At 45.1% G+C, this 27,392-nt stretch overlaps 4 protein-coding genes across 5 annotated transcripts; 1 reads left to right on the forward strand and 3 right to left on the reverse strand.

Annotated features, from left to right (window-relative positions):
• Positions 1-144: 144 nt before the first annotated feature.
• LOC119117817 (sterile alpha motif domain-containing protein 15-like) lies at positions 145-2,784 on the reverse strand. Its single transcript, XM_037244348.1, has 3 exons — positions 2,486-2,784; positions 2,305-2,403; positions 145-1,694 (listed from the first exon to the last, which is right to left on the reverse strand). Exons 1-3 carry the CDS (start codon positions 2,570-2,572, stop codon positions 1,521-1,523), a joined length of 360 nt encoding a protein of 119 aa, XP_037100243.1. The 5' UTR covers positions 2,573-2,784; the 3' UTR covers positions 145-1,520.
• A 189-nt stretch (positions 2,785-2,973) lies between these two features.
• On the forward strand, positions 2,974-8,252 carry LOC119117816 (methylmalonate-semialdehyde dehydrogenase [acylating], mitochondrial-like). The gene is made up of 12 exons (XM_037244347.1): positions 2,974-3,130; positions 3,397-3,438; positions 3,698-3,772; positions 4,039-4,200; positions 4,275-4,353; positions 5,483-5,785; positions 5,861-5,982; positions 6,071-6,260; positions 6,322-6,503; positions 7,002-7,181; positions 7,438-7,536; positions 7,620-8,252. The coding sequence occupies exons 1-12, from the start codon at positions 3,095-3,097 to the stop codon at positions 7,722-7,724; spliced, it is 1,575 nt and encodes a 524-aa protein (XP_037100242.1). The 5' UTR covers positions 2,974-3,094; the 3' UTR covers positions 7,725-8,252.
• Positions 8,253-13,027: 4,775 nt separating this feature from the next.
• Positions 13,028-16,724, reverse strand: LOC119118243 (echinoderm microtubule-associated protein-like 1). 2 transcript variants are annotated; one of them, XM_037245107.1, is made up of 7 exons: positions 16,437-16,724; positions 14,768-14,965; positions 14,490-14,619; positions 14,307-14,408; positions 14,063-14,097; positions 13,965-13,991; positions 13,028-13,776 (listed from the first exon to the last, which is right to left on the reverse strand). In XM_037245107.1, exons 1-7 carry the CDS (start codon positions 16,585-16,587, stop codon positions 13,499-13,501), a joined length of 921 nt encoding a protein of 306 aa, XP_037101002.1. In that variant the 5' UTR covers positions 16,588-16,724; the 3' UTR covers positions 13,028-13,498. The 2 variants fall into 2 exon arrangements, with proteins under 2 accessions (XP_037101002.1, XP_037101001.1); XM_037245106.1 differs by lacking the exon at positions 16,437-16,724 and adding an exon at positions 15,537-16,126.
• Positions 16,725-19,340: 2,616 nt separating this feature from the next.
• Positions 19,341-25,585, reverse strand: LOC119118144 (bromo adjacent homology domain-containing 1 protein-like). Its single transcript, XM_037244924.1, has 7 exons — positions 25,447-25,585; positions 22,720-24,288; positions 21,934-22,223; positions 21,699-21,858; positions 21,538-21,617; positions 21,380-21,471; positions 19,341-21,266 (listed from the first exon to the last, which is right to left on the reverse strand). The coding sequence occupies exons 2-7, from the start codon at positions 24,266-24,268 to the stop codon at positions 21,071-21,073; spliced, it is 2,367 nt and encodes a 788-aa protein (XP_037100819.1). The 5' UTR covers positions 24,269-24,288; positions 25,447-25,585; the 3' UTR covers positions 19,341-21,070.
• Between the last annotated feature and the right edge of the window lie 1,807 nt (positions 25,586-27,392).

The following is a 27,392-nucleotide window of genomic DNA, read 5'->3' on the forward strand; positions in this document are numbered from 1 at the left end:
AGTCTCAAGGTCCCATGTTTCAAATTGACGTCAGCCATTTTGATATACAAAGCAAATAAATCCCAGGCTTTGACAAAATTCCTTTGACAGCCCAAACAAGCCCGAATGGAAAGCAGGTGTTTTCGACAGATGGGCAACGGTAGATTGTGAAGCTTTAATGTTTAATTAGTTTAGGGAAAGATCTAATTGAATAGGATGTGATGAAATATGTTGTTGTTTCTGGGTGTTCTTGCATCTGTTACAATCACAGTACGCCGCAGATCAGTCGTTGAATAAATGTTGACTTGGCTGAAACGTAAAGCTCCCCCGTCCGTCCCCTGTGGATCTGTTGGCACGTAATAACAACCCCCCCCTTCCGCTTTCCGCATTTTATACCTCCTATAAGTCAAGTTTATTTAGCCCTTAATCACAAAAGTGTCTCAAATGGCTTCAAGGGCCCAGTTCACAAAAATAACATTGAGGAAAGGGGAAAACTGACAGGAAAGAAAACTATTTGACTGTATTGATGCAATTTAAAAAAAAAAAAAAAAAAAAGTCTGCCATTTTGTTTCAAATAATACTGCATGTTCACACACATACACACTCCCGCCAATTTAGAATTGGCATGGAGGATTTCTATTCTTAATCAATACCTTGATCTGAATGCCTCAGCGGCTCAATAAGAGCTTGAGTTAGGTCATCTTGGCAAGAGCTTCATTGACCACTTCATTAGGAACACCGTTGGGATTCTTTTTCTCTTGAGTGGCTGACTCCATACATGACAAAAAAAGGCTTAGAATATGAAGTACCAAATGGTACAGTCCGGTCTACAAAGTACGTTATTATGGCTGTAGTATGTTATGAGTTGATACTTCTATTTTTATACCCTTGACTTTAGTAGCATAGGAAAGAAAAAAATGTTGGCCTTGAAAAGACCTGTCGTTAGCTTCAAGTCCAATTAGTAGGCTCGACTGTGCACATTAGGGGAATGATGGTTTGTCCCATGGGTGTGACTACTTTTGTATCCTTGACTTTGACATACCTTTGAACCATACTTCAACTTTGCACGGCCCGATAGTTACCTTGAGGTCCAATTATTATCTTTCCGAGTTATAGAAATGAACACCTACCTGCTCGTGAAAGCTCCAGCGGGACTCTTAAATCATGATTATTTCAAAGAATATCACATTTATTTAAATGCAGCCTATTGTAATAGAAACACTTTACAGCGGCCGTAATTACAATGCTTGGCGGACGGGAATTGTGAATGTCGGAACCCGTGAGTGAGTGAGTGAGTCACCAAGAGAGTTGGCGGGCAGAACATTGCGTTTGATACAATATGTGCCTCCACACACACAATCCAGTGTTTGCCGCTATATTGAGGATTTCTTTGTGGAATGTACCAAATCACGGAAATCCCTGCAACATTAAATATTTTACTAGTTTCTGTAAAATTTCAAGTGCTTGTAAAAACGGACTGATTCTACATTTGACATTTATGAAATAAACTATGAAAGTGGAACCTACAGAGGTTTCAGAGTTCAGTGGCTGATGTCTTCCAGGAGCTGCTCAGGGGTGAGCTCATCGGTCTTCACCCCCGTGCGACTCTTCATCTCCAAAAAGAGGCCCTCGATGTCCCGTGGCGGGTCGGCAATGCTGCGACTCCACAGGACCTCGGTGATGCCCAGCAGCTCGCGCACACGTGCCGCGATGGCCTGCCGAGCACACGGCGGGTGAGTACGTTAAAAAGTTGTATAAGGGTGAAAGGGAGTCCTTTGATGGCCAAAATGTTTGTTTGGTGATCTCATCTTGCCGAGAATTGAGAGCGTTTCGGCTTTTGAGAGCCAGATGAAGGAGTGTGCGTGCGTGCGAGCATCTTGAGTAAAATAGTCCTTCATTATTTGTTTGCACCTGCTTCCACCCTGATGCTGACACACTAGAGCAGACGCACTGAGCTAATTTAACAGACAAAGAGACGAGGGGAAAACAGCTTTTTATTTTTGGTGATAGACTTGCAATTTCAAACAATGAGAGCCAATACAAGCTGTTTCCAAAATTTTGCCAAACATTCAGCTTTATGAGAAGGGGTATTAAATTAATCAATGCAAAGTGAGTGTCCTTCAATGTGTAGGTGTAACCTAATTAAGGGGCCAATGAATGCGTGTGAGTCATTTGAATTAATTCAAATCAAGGCACACAAGTGTTTGGCAACCAGATGGCATATATTGGGTACGATAATGTGTGCTGCAGTATCTTTAACCTTATTCCGGCTTGTATTTTATGCTTGTTTTTGATATTTTAAGCATTGTGAGTAGTTTTTACTACCTGCATGTGTTTGAAATCTGTGATTCCGAGTCTTGGCATGTGGACACAATCCACAAAGATCAGCTTTCTACCTGTGACACAGTTCTCAGTGAAGCACAGCTGCCATGGAAACAATGTGAATGATTACGATCACTATTGTCATCCTCTGTTGTGTCTGATTAACATTACAATGTCAACCTACTTTATACTGCGGAAACCCTATGGACTCAATCCATCTTGCAACATCCTCGCAACTCCACTGCAGGAACTCCATGTTGCGTGTACCCATGTTGTCATGGAAACAGGCTCTCGACGACTCGAGTCGCTTACTTTGCCTTCAGCTTGTATCAAAGCGAGCTTTGACGCTTGAAAAATAAAGATCGATTTTGTAAAATTAGAATACTTTGACTTGTTTGACGTTGCTACGCAGAGCTTTTGACATTTTTTGACGCATACATTCCCAGGAGGTTTGAACTCGAGACAAGTTCAACTCCGATGACGGTGTAAGAGCATCCAATCAGCTTCTAGGAAATTCGGGCGGCGGTTGAATAACGCCTGTTGATTGGTCCGCTGTTAAAATGTCCCGCCTATTAAGGAAGCCTAGCCACGGTGACGTTTTTAGTCGATTCACAAACAGCATGGAATAATAAAAGCCACAAACATCGAGCACTCCTATCGGTGTATAGATCGCAGGTTAAACTACCAGCCCCGCCCCCCCGTCCCCCATGTTTGCTAGTGGACGTTTGGACGGCTTCTACGCGTTCTGTGGTGGGTCACTCGAAGGACTAAAACAGTAACCTTAGTTCCCGCAATGGCTGCAATACTCCGCTTCGTGCTGAATAAGAAGGTAAAGCAAAGAAACGTCTTAAAGTGTCCCATTATCACTTGAGCTAGTGAGTTGAAGCTAACCAGCTCCGTGGCTAGCTTGTAGCACGCGCTGCAGCTCTGCTTGCGCGTCAGACTTGTTTGATCAGTCGTCCGTATCTGCCTTTTTAGTTAAATAGAGTGTTGAATAAACTTGTCTTGATTATTTACATAAGATACGGGTTAGTTTGCGTAACGCGAACAAAAGAGTCAAATGTTAACCAAATTTGTTTTATAAATACCTTCCAGACATCCCCCGTGCAGCTGGGCCGTATGTGCTACTCGTCTGTGGTAAGAAGAGATCTCACACTGTGCAACTAGTCTCACTCCCCGACACATAACGTTACATTGACGATCAGCGTCACTGTGACAAGTCATTCACGTTACTTTTTCACAAAGAAAACCGTAAAACACAAGTCCCTTTTAAACTCTCGCGTGTTTTACCTCAAGGAACAAACCTACTTTCTAGGGGGGGGTCACTTGAACAAAATAAAGTGTAAACCCATCTATCCAATGAGCACGTGAGCATGTATTTGTGTAACCTCTGCAGCCCACCACCAAGCTGTTCATCGATGGAAAGTTTGTCGAGTCCAACACATCAGAATGGCTCGACATTCACAACCCTGTAAGTATTTATAAATGCATGCCTATGCCATCTTTGTAATGCTATTAAAGGAAGTTAGAGGAGATAAAACAAGTACTACAAAAGATATCCGAGGCCTCAGCAACATTCAGGCAAGCTTATGATGGCTCGTTAATACGCGAGTCAAATTTACAACGTTGTTAAGGACCAGAAAAAGATTTTGCTGTAAATGTTAATGCACGAGCTGAAGTAAGGACTGCAGTCAGTGTGTCTGAACGGACTGTCTCTGCTCCTCGCCACCCTCGCAGGCCACTAATGAGGTGGTGGGCCGTGTTCCCAAAGCCACGCAGACGGAGATGCTGGCCGCCGCGGAGTCCTGCTCCCGTAGCTTCCGCTCCTGGTCGGAGACGTCCATCCTAAGCCGCCAGCAGATCTTCCTACGCTACCAGCAGCTCATCAAAGACAACATTGTAACAAGTTTTTTTTACTTGTGCAATTTCCATTGAATTTTGCCTAACCTTGTCTCTCTATTTTTCAATTCTAGAAAGAGCTGGCTAAGATGATCACGCTGGAACAAGGCAAGACTCTGGCTGATGCCGAAGGTGATGTCTTCCGAGGACTGCGTGAGTAAAAGTATCTAATTTGCAAAAACAAAACAAGTTACTTATATTCATCTTTAACACCAAACTTTTTATGAAGTGACTTATGGAAAAGGTGCAATGACACTAATTAAGAATCAGAGTCAAAAATAAAACACAATAACAAGTTAGCCCATTTTCAGTACTGCGTTTCCTTCGTTTAAATCACAGTTTGCATATTGGCAGAATACAAACAAAATGCGACTTGCAACAGGCAAATTAAATGTTATTGATTAATTTAAAAGTCCCCCCAGGGATGTGTTTTTTTTTTTTTTTCCCCCTGACTTTCTGCTGTTATTCATCTTCATGGATTGATGTGTTTCCGGTAAAGACAGCTGCACAGTGGATTGCGGCGCAAGGCTTCCTAAGCAGTCCCAGTGAGCTTTTTATGTCCGTCGTCTCCGGATTGATCGCTGCTGGCCGCTTAATGGGCCGCGATAAAAAACACAATTTCGTTCTCTCGGTCTCCCTCAGTTTTTTTTTCTTTCTCCCCCTTCTGGTGATAGGAAAAGAAATCCGCCACCAACTGTCGCACGCTCGTCCACAGTAAAAACACGGTTTCGGCTGACTCGGACGCTAGCGATGGCGCTAAATGGAATGCTCTGGAGCAGGATGACCGTGAAATTTATGGAAAGTTGTTAAAAAAAAAAAAAAAAATCATCATGATGGTCAAAGCAAAGTGGCTGTCTATTAATAATACTCGTGCATCAGCATATATATCATGTCAGTGAGCCCACAAAACCTTCCACTGTTCAAATGCTACAGATACCACTCCCCATTTTAGATATTTGTTGTCCCTCTCGTGTAGCTAAATCAACACAGACTCTTTATCTCTTTTCCGTCACTCCTGTTGAGGAATTAAGATCCGCTCGCCAAAGCATTTCTTGGCGCAGTTCAAAGTAACGAGCGGCATTCCATTATCAGCAGAAAAGACAGGCGGTGGCGTGTGCTGGTGTGCCATCAGGTTAAGATTTACTAGCACGCTGCATTTTACCCAAAGGCAATCGACAGCTTCAGCAAGTGGAAAACATTAAGCCAACGGCTTGCTTAAACACAGCAACCCTCGATGTCTGTTGTTGATTTCAAGCGTGACTAAAATTTGTCGCTCGGGCAGAGGTGGTGGAGCACGCCTGCAGCATCACGTCGCTGATGCTGGGCGAGACGCTGCCGTCCATCACCAAGGACATGGACACATACACCTACCGCCTGCCCATCGGCGTGTGCGCCGGCATCGCTCCCTTCAACTTCCCCGCCATGATCCCGCTGTGGATGTTCCCCATCGGCATGGTGTGCGGCAACACCTACCTGATGAAGCCGTCGGAGCGCGTCCCCGGATGCACCATGCTGCTGGCCAAGATGCTGCAGGACGCCGGAGCGCCTGACGGCACGCTCAACATCATCCACGGGCAGCACGCAGGTCGGCGGCATAAGTCATGCGAGCGCGGCGTCTATTCAGAGGAGGATTTTATATCTTGTGTCTGTTTGAACGCAGCTGTCAATTTCATTTGCGACCATCCTGCCATCAAAGCCATCAGCTTTGTGGGATCCAACCAGGCGGGAGAGTACATCTACGAAAGAGGCTCCAAGAACGGCAAGAGGGTGCAGTCCAACATGGTACATGGTTTTTGTTCCTAATGCAAAGAACTTAGTAGTCTTACTCTTTTCCATCTTTAGTCACTATTCATTACTTGCATTTTCCCAGGGCGCCAAAAACCACGGCGTGGTGATGCCGGACGCCAACAAGGAGAACACTATCAATCAGCTGGTGGGCGCCGCTTTCGGAGCGGCCGGCCAGCGCTGCATGGCTCTCTCCACCGCCATCTTTGTGGGCGAGTCTCGCGAGTGGCTCCCGGAGCTGGTGGAGCGCTCCAAATCGTTGCGCGTCAACGCAGGTCAACATTGCCTCGCCAAGTCTCACCCACGTATTGCCGATTAACGACGGACAATGTGCAGGCGACCAGCCCGGCGCTGACGTGGGACCGCTCATCTCTCCCGAGGCCAAGGCTCGCGTCGAGTCTCTGATCCAGAGCGGCGTCAATGAGGGCGCCCAGGTGCTGCTGGACGGCAGGAACGTCAACGTTAAAGGATATGAGAACGGCAATTTTGTTGGACCCACCATCTTGGCCAGCGTAACGGTGAGCCTCCATAAAATCTTTGTCTCTAGCCATTGTGTTTACATTTAAACATTAAAAAAAATGCTCATTGAAATACAGTTTTGTTTGTCTACGTGAATGCAGCAAATATTCGAGCATTCTTGATAACGCATGTGTTGTATCGTTGCAAATGCTCGGGGGCGTACTTTGCCTGCCCATTGCTAAAATGTAATGTTGGGTGACCACAGATGCCGCTGTAAGAATCGCATCGCTACGAACAAAAACCGTGCCAACACTTGAACCGTTGCTTCCTTTTCACTGCGGGTAGGGTATTTATTCAGACAGAACATTGAATCCATAATAAAGGAAAGTTCTGCCGCACTGTAGTGTGTTCCCACAGCTGTTAAAGTCTTGCATACCCTGCTGAGCTTATATCCCGAGGAAGCTGAATAAAACGCTTTTTCCCAAGCATAAAAAGTTTGAACTTTCAAGCAGCTCTAGGCCAAGAGATTATAATTTATTGTTTAATGATGTCCCCAGCCGGACATGACATGCTACAAGGAGGAGATTTTTGGGCCGGTTTTGGTGGTCCTGGAGGCCAACGACCTGGATGATGCCATCTCCATGATCAACAGCAACCCCTACGGCAACGGCACGGCCATATTCACCTCCAACGGCGCCACGGCACGCAAATATACGCACGAGGTGGACGTGGGCCAGGTGAGATCAAGTCAAAGCCAAGAAAATGAAACAAACCTCAAAATATTTTGTTTTATTGTATTTTTTTTTAAATTTATTTTACTATTTACTCTTTTTAAATAGAATTGTGTATGAAAATGCAAACAATTCAGTCCAGCGAAAATAGAATAGCATGACATTATGTACAGTAATGAAAAGTCATTTTGACTTATAGCAAATAATTAAACTCTTTGTCTGCATGTATGATTCAGTGACAATAATTTGTGCTTTTCGGCAGATTGGCGTGAATGTTCCCATTCCTGTCCCCCTGCCTATGTTCTCCTTCACTGGTTCCAGAGGCTCCTTCAGGGGAGACACCAACTTCTATGGCAAACAGGTGAGAAATGTTCAAAATCCTACACTCACCACCAAAAAGGCGTCATCAGCTTGAACCGCTTTCTCTTGCTTTTTTTCGTGTAGGGCATCCAGTTCTACACACAGATCAAGACGGTGACGTCACAGTGGAAAGCCGAGGACGCCACCGTGACGAGCCCGGCTGTCACCATGCCGACCATGGGACGCTAATTCTCCAGCACTGCCTTCAGTGACTTTGACATGTGCCTTGAAAAAAACATGGCGGAGGAATGGATGAAGGCTGCTTTTTAAAGTTGATTTTATTGTACAAAACCGATTTTGTAGGTGGGGTTATTATCAGGCTGGTAAACAAGTCGTCATCAGCTTGCCTCCTATGGAGAAAGTGTTGTTGGTCCTCATTAATATTGCACAACAAGTTGAAACCTCGTGATGTCCGCTGTGGTTCGGTTCAAGCCTAGAGTACCGATAGTAGGTCAATTTGAATTTCCAAGCAGTCACAGTAGTTTGAAAGTGTTTCAGGGAAACTGCAGACAAAGAAAATGTAAACGGGGCAAATACTTTCGTATGGCACTCGCTGACAAGAGCGTCACAGCATATGCGTAAATAATATACAGTGTCATCATGTCTTGTGTTCCCAACTAAATGTGATGACACACTTGCATTTGTCATACTACCCTGTGTTACCCTGTGTAAGGTGTCTGTGTCAAATGAATGGCAATAAATTGCAGCAGTTCACATGATATTCTTGGTGAGTGTTTTTGTTTGGAAAGCCTCTCAGTGGACATGACAGTTGCTAAGTCTGACTGCCGTGACGTCACAGCTATGCTAACCGTTGCACGAATTGTCAAGAGGAACATCATGGTGAGACGTCACGTCATTTCGTTCTGCTTTCACTACAGTTTTATTTGCAAATTTGTCATCTAGGTGTTAAGAGGCAGTTGCATATTTGACCTAATTCGTTTTTTAAGCTCGGGTTTGCTTAGACGTGCTTTTGTGAGGTAGCATATGTGAATGCCGACTGAATTCGTTCGCTCGCGAAAAGTTGGGAAAATAAGGAAACCCACTGGTGAAATTGGAGATAAGTTTCCCTTTTTTTGCAGTTAAATTTGTGCAAAAAAAAATCGAGTGTGCAAGCGAAGCTGAGCGTTTAGTTATTGGCAGTGGTTATTTTACCGTGGGTAAACGCTGACTGGTAAACATCACCTGCCACTTTTTTTACACAGCAAAACAATATTAAGAAACTTTGACCAACTCATTTATTCAGACTCCAGAGATATGTAATGTTGTTATAGTTATTCAAAACAATTATAATGGTTCAATATGATTTAATAACTAGACCTTTAATGGCACTGTATGATATCTTAAGCCATTCATTTTGCACTCATTTGAAGAGTTTAAAATCCTTCAAACCTTACAGTTATAACGTGCTACTGGAGGTGCAATGATTGACAGTCGATCCAACGAGCTGATGTTTCTGTTCCTGATGACAACATGTTATCAGCAGGCAGGAGCAGTGATTTGACACTCACACGCTAGGCAATCGCTCCCCCGTCGCTCGTCCCGCTGTCTAATGACATCTCGTATCATTTATGTTCTCCTGCTAACAGGTTATCTGTGTTAGAGATGTGACAGACGTCTGGCTGACATATCACAACAAACACGTCATTCAAGCAATAATACACAAAAATAAGTGCAATTTGACTGAATGTGTAGTACAAGTACAAAAAAATTATTAAATGGTTCTCATCCATTAGAGTGGAAATGAAGCGACTCCTGGTGTTCAGAAAATGGATAGATGTTTCTGCCCGAAGGAGACAAGAAGACATATTTTATTCAAGCACTTTATTCATGATCACCAATAAAGCAAAGTAACAAACTTAACTTGAATCTTTGTCCACCCTATTGGTGCCAGGAGGGGATGGGGGGGGGGGGGATTAAGTGTAGTCACAAGGTCCAGGAGGGACATGAGCGGTCTCAGTTGACCATAAGGGATGCCAAACCACTTCCCCAATTGCATTTTTATTTCTTCAGAACCTGAAAATGAACTGATCTTTTCACTCAGGTGTGTTTAACGAGGGTAACTTGGAAAACATATTGGAACGCGGCCCCCCAAGGACTGGAGTTCAACACCCCTGGTATACCGTATTGGCCCGACTATAAGACGACTCCGATTGTAAGACGACCCCCTCTTTTTCAAAACTCAAGTTTGAAAAAAGACTTTTTGACTCAAGTTTGAAAAAAGACTTTTTGAACACCAAATTTAATTTTTATACAGAAAACCCTAGCCCTAACCTGGGCTATGGGGCTTATGTGGCTATTAAATAAAATAAAATAACTCATTTTCAAATCAGACCAGTAAAAACTGGTCAAATATTAAAAAAATATTTTTAAAAGTGAAGAAAATTTGCAATTTTAGTAATGACACTCGAATTTGATGCACAATTTGTCTTCATGGGCCACATAAAATGATGTGGCAGGCCGTATCTGGCCCCCGGGCCTTGAGTTTGACACCTGTGTTCTAGTACATACTGTATGTGTTTGTAATACACATTGTGGAAATACAACTACAAATAACAGACACAATCAGCAAAAATGCACACTCACTAATTCACTAAAGGACTCACCCCAGAAGACATCCCCCCTCTACAGTTGAGTGAATAAACAAGGGTTAGTATTTATTTATTTATTTTCAATTTATGGTTTGAAACAAGGCATAGGTTATAAATTATGGTTTTAAACAAGAAGTTTGATTTCACTTAATTTTTAAAGCTAAGGTCAAATATTTTTTTTGCATAATTGTGGTGCTCAAGACTCACAACTAGATCCATTGCGACTTTCAAGATAATTACTTATTACGAACACGTTAAGTCAAAAAGTAAGCTAAAACAAAATGGAGGTGTTGGTTCTTGCTGTCAGTAACAAATCTGAAAGTACTGGCTGGAGAACTTGATGGGGCTTTTGTGGCTATTAGCATCGTGTTGTGTGTTCTGCTGACTGGTGACATTGGTGGAAGTCTTCTGAAGGTTAAACAAAGGACGGGCTCTTCCTCCTTGCGTCGGATTTGGCATGCTGGGTCTCCCCTGGCCCACCACTGCCCCTGGCTGCTGGCACCGCGGGGGCAGATGTTGCAGTTGTCTCAGAAGACCCAGTCTTTCTTGCGAGGGGGCTCAGATAGATCTGCATAGTCACTATGTAAAGCGTTGAGATGGGGATGTTAACCTAACTCTAACTCCAGCCCTAACCCTAGCTCTAACCCTAACCCTAATTCTAGCCCTAACCCTAGCTCTAACCCTAACCATAATTCCAGCCCTAGCCCTAACCCTAGCCCTAACTCCAACCCCAAACCAAACCTTTACTCCAACCCTACCTCTAGCCCTCACCCTAGGCCTAAACCTTCGGGCAGGGGTGTCCAAACTTTTTGCAAGGAGGGCCAGATTTAATAAAGTGAAGTCAATGTTTGTGTGGGACGAATTTAGTTGCTCACAAACATTGATGACAGGCCTTGCATGGAAGCAGCTTAAGTGTTTGATGAGCTCAGGTGAGATGTCACTTACTTCTAATGACACAAGCGCCACCAGGGGGAAGGTGAGCACATGCTAACAGCTGACATCTGGGACAAAAACTAAGTACCAGGTACTGCACAGTACCATCACCACACACTTTTGGACATGTTTTTCCATGACACTGACGCAAACCAAGTGAGTTAAATATTGATTGATTGAACATTTATTGATCCCTGGGGTTGGGGAAATTCAGGCCCCAGCAGTATTCATACCACAGAGCGGGTATATAAAAGACACAGATGGCATGAGCGCAACTCAATAGGCTCTTACAAGGCTGGCACACAACGGCGCCACAAAGAAAGCCAGTAAGTGCGAAAGTTAAAAGCCATCAAAGCAAAGCAACAAGACAAAGGAAAAAAAAGTAACAGCGGCCAATCAGCGCACGCCCCCAACACCAAAGAACACCCATAGCCTCCACGGGGTCCATAAACAGGTGTAAAGGCAGCCAAGTTCAACGGCGTTCAATGGGCCGAGGTCGTGAATCGGTAAAACATCAGTCTTCAGACTGAAAAGACGTTATGTGCCAAGATACTGAGTAGTTCAAAAGTGGTCAAACTACTGTAAAAGGCAACAAACTGTTCCTCTAATATCATGTCTTTACCTCCGCTTGTGAAAATACAATTTCAAATACGAATACCGCATTTTATTTTATTTTAAATGCTTCCAGTGCCATCAGTTGCTAGGGTTTTACACGAAAAGTTTCTGGTTAATTAAGTGATTTAATGCTGAATGGAACTAACTAGCCCCTGCGAGCCATTTGTTTTTTTAATTTTAATTAATTTGTTCACTTTTATTTCCTTGGCAGCTATAATGGTACACTGTCCAATTTTAACACTTTAACATTGGCTATCCAGGGATTTTCAAATGATTTTGTCCAAGGGACCACCATTATAACCAAGAAGCAACTCGGGGACCACTGCTTTGGCAGAATAGTATTTCATTTTGCACTGAAGGAGGATAGACCTGTAAAGGGTATTTATTTGCATCTGTATGTCTATTTTGGAAATCTACATTTGACATAATTTGGATAGGTAAATGAATCACAAAATAAACTGGAAAATAACTTGACAATTGCTAGAATATCGCACAGTCAAATGACCGAAACAGCCATGGAAACCTGAACTACAGCGCATTAGCGCCCTCTGCTGGAAATATGTTGTACTGCTTCCACCCCACTTATTTCTATGCGTGGGAAGTCTTTTGACCACAACTTCTGAAACTGCTGTGGCCGATCTGCTCTTACCCACTATCTAATTTACCTGGCAACTGTCGAATAAATGAGCACGGATTAAATTAATTTTAGAAAATAATATAAAGTGTCATTAGACTGTGCCGGTGTTTTGACCTTCCCTAATCACCGAAGGCATAATACTACATAGTAGGAAAAAAAAAAAGTGTATATGTTGGCGTCAAAATGTGCAGGTAGACGACAAGCAGCCGACGTGGAGCCTCCATTCTTCCAGTTTGGACATCAGGTTTTGCGTGGAAAACATACAAAACAGGTTAGGCGCTTTCCCTGATTAACATTTGATCGACAGCCGAGTGCCTCTTGTGGGCGTGCTCCTTCACAAGCCACCTTTGTTTATATTGTTATACAATAGCTATCGAGCAACATACAAACTCGTGTCGTAATGATGCTCCGGCATGTTTACATGTAAATGGCAAAAAATAACTTGAAAATGTTAGCAATACTCACTCAAAACACAGCTAGTAGTCACCGGTAGTTAGGTACGGTGAACTGGCGTGCGTACGGCAACCGAGAAAGCTCAATTCAAAAGGAACCAAGTGCGTTTGACAACCCGCAGAAAAGCGGAATGACTCCTCGGACAGCAGCAACAGGGACGTGTTATTAAGGGAAATATTTGTATCCATAGTTTATTCTAAAACGGATTTATAAAGACATAACTTTGAGACTTGTACTAAATGGATTGCCTAAAAAAAGGAAAGAAATCACATCACAAGTTCATTTATTTTTTTACTACACATAACCTACCAGGTTCATTATCATTACACATAACCCAATCTTACATTCTAGTACATACTGTATGTGTTTGCAATACACATTGTGGAAATACAACTACAAATAACAGACACAATCAGCAAAAATGAACACTCACTCATTCACTAAAGGCCTCACCCCAGTAGACATCCCCTCTCTACATTTGAGTGAATAAACAAGGGTTAGTATTTATTTATTTTTTTCAATTTAGGGTTTAAAACAAGGCATAGGTTATAAATTATGGTTTTAAACAAGAAGTTTGATATCACTTAATTTCATTAGGTCAAATGATTTTTTTTGAATAATTGTGTTGCTCAAGACTCACAACTAGATCCATTACTACTTTCTCGATAATTACTTATTACGGATACGTTAAGTCAAAAAGTAAGCTAAAACAAAATGGAGGTGTTGGTTCTTGCTGGTCAGTAACAAATCTGAAAGTACTGGCTGGAGGACTTGATGGGGCTTTTGTGGCTATTAGCATCGTGTTGTGTGTTCTGCTGACTGGTGACATTGGTGGAAGTCTTCTGAAGGTTCAACATAGACGACGGGCTCTTCCTCCTTGCGTCGGATTTGGCATGCTGGGTCCCCCCTGGCCCACCACTGCCCCCGGCTGCTGGCACCGCGGGGGCAGATGTTGCAGTGGTCTCAGAAGACCCAGTCTTTCTTGCGAGGGGGCTCAGATAGATCTGCATAGTCACTAAGTGAAGCGGTGAGATGGGGATGAGGTAGAAATGGTGGTGAATGTGAAGGGGGCAGCATGAAGGGGACAAGGGAAAGAAGTCATGGTGAGATGAGGAAATAAATGAAGGGTAGACACAGAAACACGACTCAAATACGAAATTCAATACCAGATTGTGTGGGAATTTCATCATGAGTGAATCCTACCTTTGCTGTGCGTCACTCGCCTCATGCCTGCATAGTAACAACACGTCAGTGTCTCGTGTAAAAACTTGCATCCAAAATACTGAAACTCAAATCTTTACCTAAGCTCACAAGTTCTTCCTTGGATCTGCTGATCCTAATGGCATTGAGTGAAGATTATTATTGTAATCAAAATACCAAAATCATACAACCAATTCATTGATCAAGAGCTTAAAAATATTCAAGACAGTTCAAATGCATTTAACGAAGGTGTCCCTCAAGGCTCATTACTAGAACCATTGTTGGTTTTCTCCTTCTTCCCCATTCCTCTGCTGTGCTATTTGTTGAGATAAAAAACATCCGCACCCTTCTTGTGTGCTTCCACAGGATGACGCTGATGAGGACGGACGCGTTTTGGAGGTCTTACATGGACTGTCCTTCACACTCCCTGCCGGGCTCTTGACACCACTACAAAGAAGACACAACAAGTAAGGATATATTCATCCCTAAATCAACATTTTTATTTTCAATCTAATAATATCCTCTCACCAGCGAGGGGGTGTCGGGCTGTAGTTCCTGCAGGTAGGTCCAGTTGGTAGCGTGGAGCTCTTCCTCAAGTTGGCAACACCTGAGGACCCCATGGGTGCTCTTGGGGGTAGACCCAATGAGACAGGCCTCCCTGTGGTGGAGACAATAATGTACATAAAAATTAAATCCCGTGATCTGAGTTTAAAAATTGTAATGTTTTTTCAGTAAAAAGTACAGAGACAAAGTTGCAGTGGATATACGCAAAATGAATGTGACAATTAACAGCGATCCTTGCAAACCTTTAGTGCCTGATGTCCTCCTGCCCAATGCGGTAGCATTGGCGGCTTGGTGCTCCTCTGAGATGTTGAGCCTCTTGAGAACGTCAGCTAGGGTCATCTTCAGTAACTGGATCTCGTCCTCCTGCATCTGCATCCTCTGCTCCAGGTAGGTGAGCCGGTCAGCCACATCCAAGTTGCTAGCCGCTGAGCTGCGACCATCTGGATGACGCCATGTTGTCAGCGTTCATTACGTAACACATCTCGCCAATGCTTTTATGAAACCCGTGGCTTGTTTACATCGGGTCTCATGATTAAGATTGCGGATTTGTCAAATGGATTGACAGATGGGTCCATCTCTCATATCACCAGACACTTTCTTCATACGGTTATTAAATTGTATTCCATAATTTCCCTAAAATATTGTTAAAATTGTTAATATTATAAAGCATGTGAAATAATATTTAATAGTACTATATTGTCTGCTATGAAAATGTGATTTTCAATAAAACAATGATCCTAACATACGCAAAAGCAATTAAAATACTTTTTTTAAATTAATCAAAATTAAATGCAAGTGGATGCAAAAAAAATAGATACATCATGAGTAAATAAAAAACACTGTGCAAATCATAAAATCCATATTTGTCCGTTCATCAGCATCAAGATTAAGCTTTCCAACCCCCTTTCGTTCTCACGCACGACAGTCAGACTAAAAGCAAACAAGGTCAAAGCACAGCAGGATAAACTGAACGGTAAACAAAAAGTCCTTGCAACAATTGTGGTGGTCTACCATGTGAGCCGCTGGACGTCGATGATGAATAATCGCGAGGGAACCTCTGCGGGCCCGCCGGGCCTTCCTCCGCCACCTTGGCCGTATTCCTTCTCTTCCTCTCCTGGCGAGAGCACACTCTCTCTGTCCTCCTCAAACCTCCTCTGGATCCACTCACTCCGTCCATCTTCCGCAGACTCAATTCCTGAACCCACCTGGTGGCATCCAGGCCTCCTGATGCTGAGCCTGCTCCGGGTTCCACGGCGACTGGCAATACCACCGGGATGCTGTTATGTATAAAGCCCCTTCGCTCTGGGCTTAAAACCTTAGCCGTGGTCCAAATCAGCCTAAATTGTTGTGTGTGAGGGGGTACACTGATAATCCCCTAGACTGAGCCTCTTTGACCCCGCCCCACTGGCCTCTCACATAAACCTGTCACTGACAGAAAAGGACACCAAATAGGAAAAATGTGGCCTCTTCCTTTCCTTTTTTTAACGTCTTCCTTGGTAGGACTGCGACATATCCAGATTGGAGAAAGAATCTATTTATCTTTAAATCTGCTATCTTATTGTTCACACGTAATGGGAAACAGCATAGACATGTTAATGAATGAAAAATGTCATGTTCAAGTAAATGAAGTTGTGGGTTTGGAAGAAATTCAACAAACTCGGAAATCAAGGTAGCACTGTAATCATTAAAGTGTCCCATAATCGGCTTCTGATTTCCAGTTTGTTCCCTCAAACCGGCTGTGACATCATCCGCAGAGACGCACGCACTTCCCATATAGCGATTGGGATTAGAATAGCACATAATCCTCCTCCTGTAAAAGGGAATTAGCAGTCCGAAGCTGCATCTCAGATGTACAAAGGTCGTGCCCTCCCTGTAGTTAGAAAACATTTCATGACAAAAAACTTCATCTACCTGTTAAGGAGTCGGCGTCAGGCGCTAGGAGAGAGTCGCTGTGGTAGCTGTCTTTCAGCGAGCCCGTCTTGAGGAGGGCCCCAGGGCCCTCTTCCATGCCCAAACCAGGGTCCACCAATTCCAAGTCCCCCTCGTTCGTGCCCGCAGCCATGATGTGGGTCACCTTCTCTTAACAGTCGGTTGCACCCCCCTATTCCCCCCTTGCCCGCTACCCACCTGCAACTTCGCAGGCTAGTCAGGGCACAGAGAGCTTGATGTCACTCAGAGGACAGATTAAGAACCCGCTAAGCCATCTCCACATACAATCCAGTGGGGGTGGTAGACTTTGTGTGTGTGTGTGTGTGTGTGTGTGTGTGTGTGTGTGTGTGTGTGTGTGTGTGTGTGTGTGTGTGTGTGTGTGTGTGTGTGTGTGTGTGTGTGTGTGTGTAAAAAGTCAAAGTCTGCTTTATTGTCAATTTCTTCACATGCCAAGACACACAAAGAAATCGAAATTACGACAAGACATAGTACACAATATACATACAAGTAAACAACACAAAAAATAAAAACAAGAAGGCACAAACAATGAATAAATAAGAGTGATGAATAAATAATAAATAAACAAATAACATAAATAAGAGGAGCAAAAATGGAGCAAGTGTGCATACAGCAGACAGTCAGAATATAGCGCAAAAGTACAGGATGCTACGCAGAAGGGGGGAGAGAGTTCAGGATCCTAACAGCCTGGAGTATGAAGCTGTTGGTGAGTCTGGTGGTGCAGGAGCGCAGGCTCCCGTACCTCTTCCCAGAGGGCAGAAGATCAAACAAAGAGTGAGCGGGGTGACTCACATCACTCACAATCGTGGTCACCTTGCGGGTGAGACGGGAGGTGTAAATATCCTTCAGGGAGAGGTGTGAAGCACCAATAATCTTACCAGCCGTGTTCACTATGCGCTGCAGGGCCTTCATGTTGTATTCAGTGCAGCTACCACCCCAAACAGCGATACAACTGGAGAGGACGCTCTCAATGGTGCCACGGTAGAATGTAGTCATGACGGTCGGAGGAGCACTTGCTCGCCTGAGTTTCCGCAGGAAGTACAGGCGGCGCTGAGCTTTCTTCGCCAGTGATGCGGTGTTGGTGGACCAGGAGAGATCCTCACTGATGTGCACCCCCAGGAATCTGGTGCTGCTCACTCTCTCCACCACAGCACCGTCGATGGTCAGTGGCAGGTGCTGGGTGTTACCCTTCCGGAAGTCAACAACAATCTCCTTGGTCTTGTTGACGTTCAGCAGGAGGTTGTTGTCCCTGCACCACGTGGTCAGAAGGTCAACCTCCAACCTGTATTGAGTCTCGTCGCCCTTGGTGATGAGACCCATCAGAGTCGTGTCGTCAGCAAATTTCACTATGCGGTTGTTGCTGTAGGTTGCAGTGCAGTCATGTGTCAGCAGGGTGAAGAGCAGCGGACTGAGCACGCAGCCTTGGGGGTTAGGGTTAGGGTTATTGATGATGTCATCAATGCACTTCGTGATGTAAGAGGAAACAGAGTCAGTATACTCCTCTATGTCCGTCCGATCGTTGCAAGTGGCCGCCTGCTTAAACATTTCCCAGTCAGTAGAGCCAAAGCAGTCTCGAAGCGCATCAGAGGCACCCTCAGGCCACACTCTAACCCGCTTGCGAACCTGGATGCTTTCACCATTTGTCTGGATGCGGGCAAAAGCATAACAGTGATATGGTCAGAAAGTCCAAGATGGGGGAGGGGGGCGGCTTTGAATGCTCCTTTATGTGAAGAGTAGACCAGGTCCAGGAAGCTGTCGCCACGTGTTGGAAAATTAACATGCTGGTGAAGCCTCGGAAAAACAGACTTCAGGTTAGCATGATTAAAATCCCCAGCGAAGATGGTGAAACCGTCAGGGTGCGCCGTCTGTTGTTCACTGACAGCCTGGTACAGTTCACTAAGAGCCGCGATCCTGTCGACTTCGATGTTGGAAGGCGGGATGTATACCGCGACTAGCAGAATCGCAGTAAATTCCCTTGGCAGATAAAAAGGACGGCACTTAATGATCACAAACTCCGCCAGTGGCAAGCAGTGCTTGCATACCACTACAGAGTCCCGGCACCATTCGTCACGGATGTAGACGCATATTCCACCTCCTCGCGATTTTCCCCCTTTTACAATAGCCCGGTCCGCCCGATAGCACGCTAGCCGCTCCAGATGTACAGCAGAGTCCGGAATGTTGACAGTCAACCAAGTCTCAGTGTGTGTGTGTGAGTGTGTGTGTGTGCGCGCGCGAGTGTGTACGGTACATGGGACGAAATTCTTTCACAGTTCAGGCCCAGACATAAAACAAATTCCTGACGGATACATTTTGTGTAGGTCCAGTGTGTGTACCTGTGTTAATTCCAATGTGTGTTTATGTGTGGGCGTGGCCATGATGCCAGCAGTCATTTTTACTCCCAACCTCAACAGATGCAGCTATAGCGACCTTGAGACCTTGCACAGGCAGCAAAGGTTCTGACCCCGTTCCACACTAATACAAATACACTTCTGTTTCTCTGCTGCCCTCCTGTGGAGATTATGCACGTTTATCTCGCCGACGGGGAAACATCGCACACTTCCTGTTTTGATCACATGCAGCTTCCCTTTTGCAAACGCCATCTCGAAGGGTGAGGGGCAAATATTTCTAGAATAGCCGTAGGGAGCTTTTTGTTCCGTATCAGGAGCCATTCTAGATCTAAAATCTAGTGCGTTTGCCGAGCTTTCCGACTTGATGCGTGGCAGGCGCTCCAGACATTTTCTTGTAATATATCATAATGGGGATTTTTTTTTTTTTTTACAACAGTTTCCACTAAAATGACTGAGAAAATATGATCCAATTTTGTTGAGAATTATGAGCATTCCTGGGTGGAAAAAGAACACAGACAGAGAAATTTCACAAAGAACTTCATTAAAATGTATAAATATTATTTCAATGCAATATTAAAATCAGTAGGGATGTTACATCAATTCGAGAGATTTTCCAGGGTGCGACAAAAAGCGACAATAATATCTGATAGACACGTCTCTACTGCAAAAATATCTAAACATCGTTAAGTTCATCCCAAGACATTTTCCAAATATATCAAAATATATGTCCATGAGAAGCATTGGCGCGGACTGTAGTCTGCTTTTGTTCTGACTCACACCAATTGCTGTGTGACGTGACAAAAAAAATGGCTGAGGGGTATCTTTACTGTATAAACTAATCAGTTTCAATCAATCAATTTCCATTCATCAAAGCAGATCATCAATTCCACATAGCATGCCCCCGAATAAGTTAAATTGACCTCTACACTTAACTCCATTTAAATATCCTTACCTTAAATATAATTAATACAGATCTTGCAAAAATACTACACTATGTGTCTATTCAAACAGTGCTTGGATTAAATATGTACACTTAGCTTTTTTTTCAGAAGGGGAATTTAACATGTTGAAAATGAAATGAAATACAATTAAGTTGCTTTAACACCCCAGAGAGGGAAATTAAAAAAAAAAAGTCATCTAAAAATATATTGCATGTGCTATCATAGGAAAGTAAATTTAAATAGGCTTCATCGGGATCAATACGACACGATCAGGCTCTGATTGGGGCCAAATATTTGGATTCATGCACCGTCCAACGCTGGTTTTCTATATTACGCATAACTAGTACTACTCAACCCCTTCACAATATTTTTGTTTACATTAACAAAAGCAGACATGTTTACGGTTACGACGTCCCTCTTCGTGCCCCACCCCAATAACATATTAAGGAATGTTTTAGTGCAATTTTAACAAGGCTTTCAAAGCAGGTACTAAAGCTCCAAGACAAGTGGGCCATTCGGACAAAAGTCAATCTCTAAATATAATGAGATGACATCATCGTTATTTCAGTATTTTTGTGACCGTTCTGTTTGGTAGAGTGCCGTGAGATTTTTCTAATGTGGAGTATGCGCAGTCAAAAGGGAGAAAAAAAAAAGACCTACAGGAGATGTTCATTGAAGCAAGAGAGACATTTTGAATGGACTTTGGTCATACATGTTGTAGATTGTGTTGAGTCAGAAAAAAAACAAGTGAGTGGTACCGAAAGATTTGCTTTCTATAAAAAGCTGCTTTTGTTTGGTTTGATTGCCTGAAAGCCTCGCTGGAAAAAAAATCAGGCGCACATATCACACATTCCCACATTTATCCACAGTGACAACACTTGTCGACTCCCGCACGCACACACACACCCAACTGTCGATTATCTCCTCCTTCAGCGGAGGCTCGGTGTTGGCACTTTCGCCACTGGCTTACAAACGGAACAAACATGCTGCTAAGGTGCTTTTGGGGGATGGGGGGGGGGGGCAAGGGGGGGCAGCTGAGAGAAAGTTGCCCAGATCAGCCTGGTGTTCAGCATGCCTGGTAGGCAAAGGCGCAATGGTGGAAGGGGGAGGAAGCAGAAAAATCAGATTTGATGGAAGCAGAAAATACAAGCGAGCTGAAAGAGACGTACGAGGATTTGACCGTAACCTCTTCAGCTGGCTAAAGGGCTCACACGCGTAACAACATTAGCATTGGCGCTGTAGCGTAAACGTTGACTTAATAACTAGACATGTGCCGCTTAAGTGAATGTTGTCGCCACCAATTCCCTCCCTACTGCAGATTCTTGAGTATGCGTCCGTAGCGGAAGTCGTAGACGTGTCGGCAGAGGTAGACCAGCTCGGGGTCCACGTCTGTGGGCACACAGCGGTGGGAGGGCGGGGTAAAATCCAGGCAGCAGGGCACCACGCTACTGCCGCCGTCGCCGGGTAGGGCGCCTTCGGAACGACGCTTCATCAAGGCACAATATCTGTGTTCATAAAATCAAACACAAAATATTATACATTCTCGGGTTCAACATATGGACAAATGTATTGGGACAGCCTGCTGCAAAATTGCTGCGTCATGCTTGTTGTCCCTCACCTACAGTACTGGGCTAGCGGGAGGACGTAGCATCTGTCTTCAATGCAAGCTACGCTGTTCTCGTCCTGATGTCGAGAGGCAAAGATCTCGTTCTGAAGAGGAGAATTTTATTTTTGGACCAATTTGTTTTGAGGTATCATGATGTAGTGTAATCTCACCTCACAGTGTGTGCTGGGGTCTCGCCCCCCCTGCGTGTGCTCCGGTCGGTAGTACCAGAAAAGACTCATCATCAGCTCCCCTGAGGCGACCAATAAAAACACACATAGTGGACGTCAGCAACCTTGACACTCTGTCCATCAACCCTCGGTTTCCCTCGTACCGCTTTTGGGATCCTCCCACAGGGCGGATATCTTGGCCACGTAAGGGAGGGATTTCTTCCTGGGGCCCGAGCGCAGCAGCACCGTGTCTCGGATGCGGATCACCTCACCGTCCCTCTCCACGCCCTCGTAGCACTGCCTGAGCGCCATCTCGTCCTCCCCCTGGCACCGCAAAAATAGAAATTGTCAAAAATTGCCCCCAAAGTGATATTACCATTTTGTCTGTGTTAATCTCACCGCGATGAAGACCTCTTTCTCTGTGGGGTCCCCCACAGGCCACCATCCGTTGGTGGCTCGTCTGCGACCGATTCGCTTTTGTTGTGGGGATCCCGGCTCGGCATTTTGATCTCTGTCGGAGGCACCGGACGGGCGGTTGGCGGACGCTTTTAGCCGGGCCCGGGGTGGCAGGTGGGGGTTAGCAGTCTGGGTGGAAGTGGGCACGCTGGATAAAGGGCAGTTGGAGAGAGGCAAAGATGGCGGCACCAGAATGGAGTGGTTGTGGTCCCCTTGAGGAGAGGAGTAAGTTTCTGGAAAATAGGGAAGGCGGCAAAGTCACGCATTTGAAAAGTATGCTTAAATTAATATCTCCCCTTAGGAGAATATGGTCCTATTTGTGTAGTAGACCCGAGTAGTCATCTCTCTAATGTGAGTCGGCTTGCACAAGGCCGTTGTGTAGCCTTGTTGTGTTTATCTTGATCGTAAAACTCGCACCCTTGGGATTGTCATTTTGAATGTGCAGTTGACTGTATTTGAAATTCCATTATCGTGATTCACCAAATTAGAACCAAGGTTTGCCGGGATAAATCCGCTTTGGGGTTTTCGAGTCTTAAGGGGATGGAGCTGGCCGAGGCTATCACAAGGTCGAGGGCTAATTGCCAATGGAGACCTTGAAATGAGCAATTGTTGTGATTCTCACGTAGCTTCTGACAACATGTTTGGGGTTAACATTATTAAGCTGAGCCCAGATGAAGCAGTATAGCGTTGGATAAGTGCAGTAGGCCTTGAGTTTGTTTTCTTACAAACCTGTTTTGATGCCATGTGAGCATCCGGTGCACCCCGCATCAAAAGAGCACCCCCTGCTGGTGACGGGGGACATGGCTCTGCATGCGTAGCCGCTCATCCCGTAGGCGTCGCCGTAACATGGTGACGTCACAGAGTTGCAGCAGGCCGGGTGAGGCAAGCCAGGGGTGTGGGTGACGCGGGGACCCGGCAGCGGCTTGGAACCCATCGTCCGGTTGGAGCACAAGGCAGGTGGCGCAAAGTTCAGAGGCCGTGGGGTGAGCGTGCCCGACGTTGCAGTGTGGGGGGCGATGTGGACGTAGTAACATACGCAGGGGTGGGGGCTGAGAGCGAGTGCCGGGTGGGAGTGCGTCAGGGACGGCGTGGTCACCAGGCACTCGCGTTTGACGAGCGTGCCGCCCGAGCCCATGGCGCCTCGGTCGCCCGACTCAGGGTGGCCCAAGAAGAAGGCCAACCGGTGGCAGTACTCCATCGAACCCTCAGGGGGGCAGCAGTAGCAGGGGCTTAGCTCAGTTTCCAGCTGTTCTTCCTTCACGTTCTTGAGGGAGTAGCCCAACATACTGCGGGACTGGTAGCCCGGCTTGGGCAGAGCGTGGGTGCTAGACTCCCACTCCACTTTGGGCTCAAACCCGGCTTTCTCCTTGCAGGCTGCGCAGCAACAGTGCATGGGGGAAGCTTTGACGGGAGCCTCTTTAAGCTTCTGAGAGCGCTCTTTGTGTTTCACTTTGGGTGGCTGTTTTAGGGTCTGGATCTGGGCAGGAGTCTTGCAGTTTGACATGGTAGTTGTGGTGGATGCGGTTCTGACTCGCTGTTTAGACGCAGCAGATGAGCTGGTCAACTTCAGTAGAGCGGCCGCATTGAGTCCAGCCAGTCGCCGCGGTGTCGGCACATCCAGAATTTCCAAACTCAAGGCCCGATTCCCGTCTACTTTGGTGGTCCTGGCTGTCTTGACCTTCTTGGGGATTTGGTCAAATTTGTGAGACGATGACAGTCTAGAGACAGTTCCTCGAGAGGCTTTTGGAGGTGCCCCTTCATCTGGGGAACCTCCTTTGTTGATGCGCTCCTCCTGGTGTTTTTTGGCCACCTTGGCTGCCGGTTGGAGGTCAGTGGCTCTTTCCAGGAGAAGTGTGTTGACAGCCTCAGCATTTAGGGAGGCCAGGCGCCGCTTGCGAGGTTGTGAGACGTGAGCGCTTGATTTGACCTTAGATGCCAACTTGGCCTCGCCAAGCCTCCTTTTCTTGGACTTGAGAGATCGCTCTTCAGCTTTCTTACTGATGCTTTCCTCCAACCTTGTGAGGAGGACACGACACCTCATGCCCTCTCCGAGCCTCCCTCGCAGAGGATACAATTTCCTGTCCCACTTCTTGTCCTCCGCTTTGGCCCTCTTGTCCTTCATCACCTTGTCATTTTTCTCTCGTCGGATGACCTCGCCGATCTTCTTAGTCCGGCCGAAGCGGAGGGCGCGCTCGGCCTGGTCCCCGCCCATGGTGCTGCCGTGTGGCTGCAGAGGGCGGTGGTCCCAGCGGGAACCTTTCTGCTTGGTGTGGGTCATCACATGCTTCTGGAGGTGGCCTGGAGGTGACAACATGACAGGAAAGTGGTCAAAACTCAGGAGAATGACGTTGCCAAGGAGAGGGGAGGGGTGAGCAGTTACGCACAGAGGAGGAAGTTTAATATCGTGAGACCTCACTTGAGCAGTTCTACATGAGAAAAAAAGCTTGAAAGCATATTTTGAAGTCACTTGATGCAAATTCAATATTGATCGGTTCAATAGGAAACATCCAAAATACAGATTGACACCAATGAGGGTAAAAAAAAAATCCCAGGTGGCCTTCAGGTGCTTAACATACTTTACAAATCATCACCTCATTTCAGTAAGAACATAATCACTAATATATATCGTGAAATTGACGTTGGCCGATTCCCACCGCCAAAGTTTCGTGGTACAACAGATGTTAAATGGCTCGGGCAATGGGCCAAAGCGGCGCTTCGAAGCAGGACCGATGTTAAGCGTGGCATCAAGTCATGAGCGTTAAAATGATCCTTAGACGCTTTTCTCCATTTTAACTTTTTACAAGACGCTACATTTGTTTTTGCATTATTGCAGTCGACAAGTACCTTGCATGCATTAACACTGAAAGCGGATGAATTTTTTTTTGGCGTGTTGTCATCCAATGACAAACAGATAGCTAGACAGCATTGGTGTGTTCAAGGTTCTGAGAGATTAAAAAAGCTTGTAAAGAATTCCAAGTCTCCCCCCCCCCAAACACACACACACTTGAATGCACCACAGGCACATTTACTCTACATGCATGCACACATCCATATGTGCATGCATGTATGTGTCAGAAGGATGGAATACAGTAAAGTCTGACGTAGCTTACCCATGTGAAAAGGCTCTAAATATGGGCTGGGGGAGGGAGGTGAGGTAAGAAGAAGTGTACTTGTGTGTTTGGGGTGGGGGTGCGCGGACAGAGGCAAAATAAAAGGCACCCCCTCCCTGCTTTCCTCCCTCCTCGATCCGATCGCATTTTCTCATCAAACGGCACGGCGGCGGACACGATCGAGCGCCTCGCTAACCGAGTCGACAGCTCCGGTAGATTCCCTCGCGCGGCCCCTCCCTCCCCCTCTCGACAAATAAACATGACATTTTCGACAAATTATCCTCTGCTTTCTCACCCCTCCAATCGGAATAAGTTGGCGACGATCAAGATCGAGGCGACAACTTACCGCCGCACTTCCTGCTGCTTGACGGAGTGGAGGGTGCGGGGAGGAGGAGGGTGACGGGGAGAGCGAGGCGAGGCGAGGCGAGAAAGCCGGACTGGTGCGATGATGGCACGGCCCCCCCGAACTGGAATAGCTGGGGAGGTGCGCGGTGACACTGTGAACGCGTGCGCGTGGACGAGTGTTTGGCTTCCTGAAGCAAACTATCCTAAATGACAGCGCATTTGTGGACTTCCACCCAATGGATAGGGAAAATATTGTTTGATTGTCATAACCATACAAGGCATAATATTTTGACAATGGAACGGAAACTGAATTCAAACGCAGACTTGTCCTTTTAACAGACAACCAACAGAATTTGGCAGCAATAAGAAACAAATTAATTTTGGTGTTTTGGGAGGGCTGCAATGGACTAAAAGCATTTCATTGGGGAAAAAGAATTTGAGATGAGTATTTTCCAAAAAGGAATAAATCAAGCTTAATGTACGCGTAGCAACAGCAAATGAATGAATTAAATCTTTTTAATTAAAAAAAAAAAACAGCTAAAAATAGTACAGGACTCTTGATAACGTGAATTAAAGATCAGAGGGATTGTATCTCATTTTTACAGTAATTATGATCTTAAAAGCGGATCTATGTGTATTTAAAAAAAATCTGTATATTGATTTTTACATCTAGAGTACAGACATTTTTATCGTTCCCTTGTGGATAGGCGAGTGAAAACATATCATAAAAACACTTCGAGCACTGTATGCGCTCACCAGCTGATTTATCAGTGATGTCATGATGCCATCATCCCCCTTGTGAGCTCATTGCACTTATGACCTAATTGTCAACTACTAGCGTTTATGGGTTAGGGATCATGGCAATTCATTTGGTCTATAATTACGCACACTCACACGGGCTTTAAATACATATTAGAACATTAAAAATACTCTCGAGGGTCTCACAATGTTTGTTGCGCGTTGTCATGGCACCGGTCTACCTACGAGTGTGCGTGGCCATGGAACTACTGTTGCGCTTTAATGCACTGTTTTTATGTACCCCGCGAGTCCTGATTTTGGGAGTGGGGGCGTGGCTAATACGGGCCCCAATGTCATACTTGAGACACTCCCCCACCCCACCACTATGTAAGAACCCTTGACACTCAAGTTTTACAGTTGATAATCTTTACATTTTTTAGTCGTTGATGGGTACATTAAGTTCAAATAATAAATTGCTTTATAGCTCAAAAGACCATTTTTCTAGCCACTTGAATTTTACAGTCAAGGAAAAGACTTGGGGGTTCTAGAAAGGGTACGTTACACTTAATAATTAGTCATAATTGAGCTTGACTCGATTACTACAAGGTGTCAATATTGCTTCCGTTTTGTAGTTTTACAGTTCATATTTTGCTCCTGTAAAAAGGCACAATAAATCCAACCATGTAGCTCAACTAACATAAATGGATTCCAAGAACGAAAATTCGAATGTTTTGTGCCCCCATTTTATAGCTTTGATACTTGAGCATTATGGTACTTGGATCAGTTAAGGTCCAGTAAAAAGTCAAATGACAGTAAATGAACGCTTAGTCACAATGTTTTTTCAGCATGCATGTACATTTGTGCATTTACTACAAGATTCCATTGTGTGTTATTCTTTTGACACTTAGTGCTTGTTTTTTTTTTTTTATCCATTTCTATACCCTTGACTTTTGACTTTTACAGCACAACAGTACTGGCCATGTAAAAGGTAAATTAATCCAATAATTAGTCCTGTGGGCTACACTATGGACTCCCGCTGCATTTCCGACCGTCTTTTATGGGATTGTACAGACTAATTGGCCTAATTTCGCTCTATGACTACATTGTTTGCTTTGCACTTTACCAGTGGAGGAAAATGTGTGTATGTGTGTGTGTGCGTGCGTGTGCGTGTGGGTGTGCGTGCGTGTGTGCGCGTGCGTGTGTGTGTGC

Source organism: Syngnathus acus, chromosome 24 (genome assembly GCF_901709675.1).
Source record: "Syngnathus acus chromosome 24, fSynAcu1.2, whole genome shotgun sequence".
Classification (NCBI taxonomy): domain Eukaryota; kingdom Metazoa; phylum Chordata; class Actinopteri; order Syngnathiformes; family Syngnathidae; genus Syngnathus; species Syngnathus acus.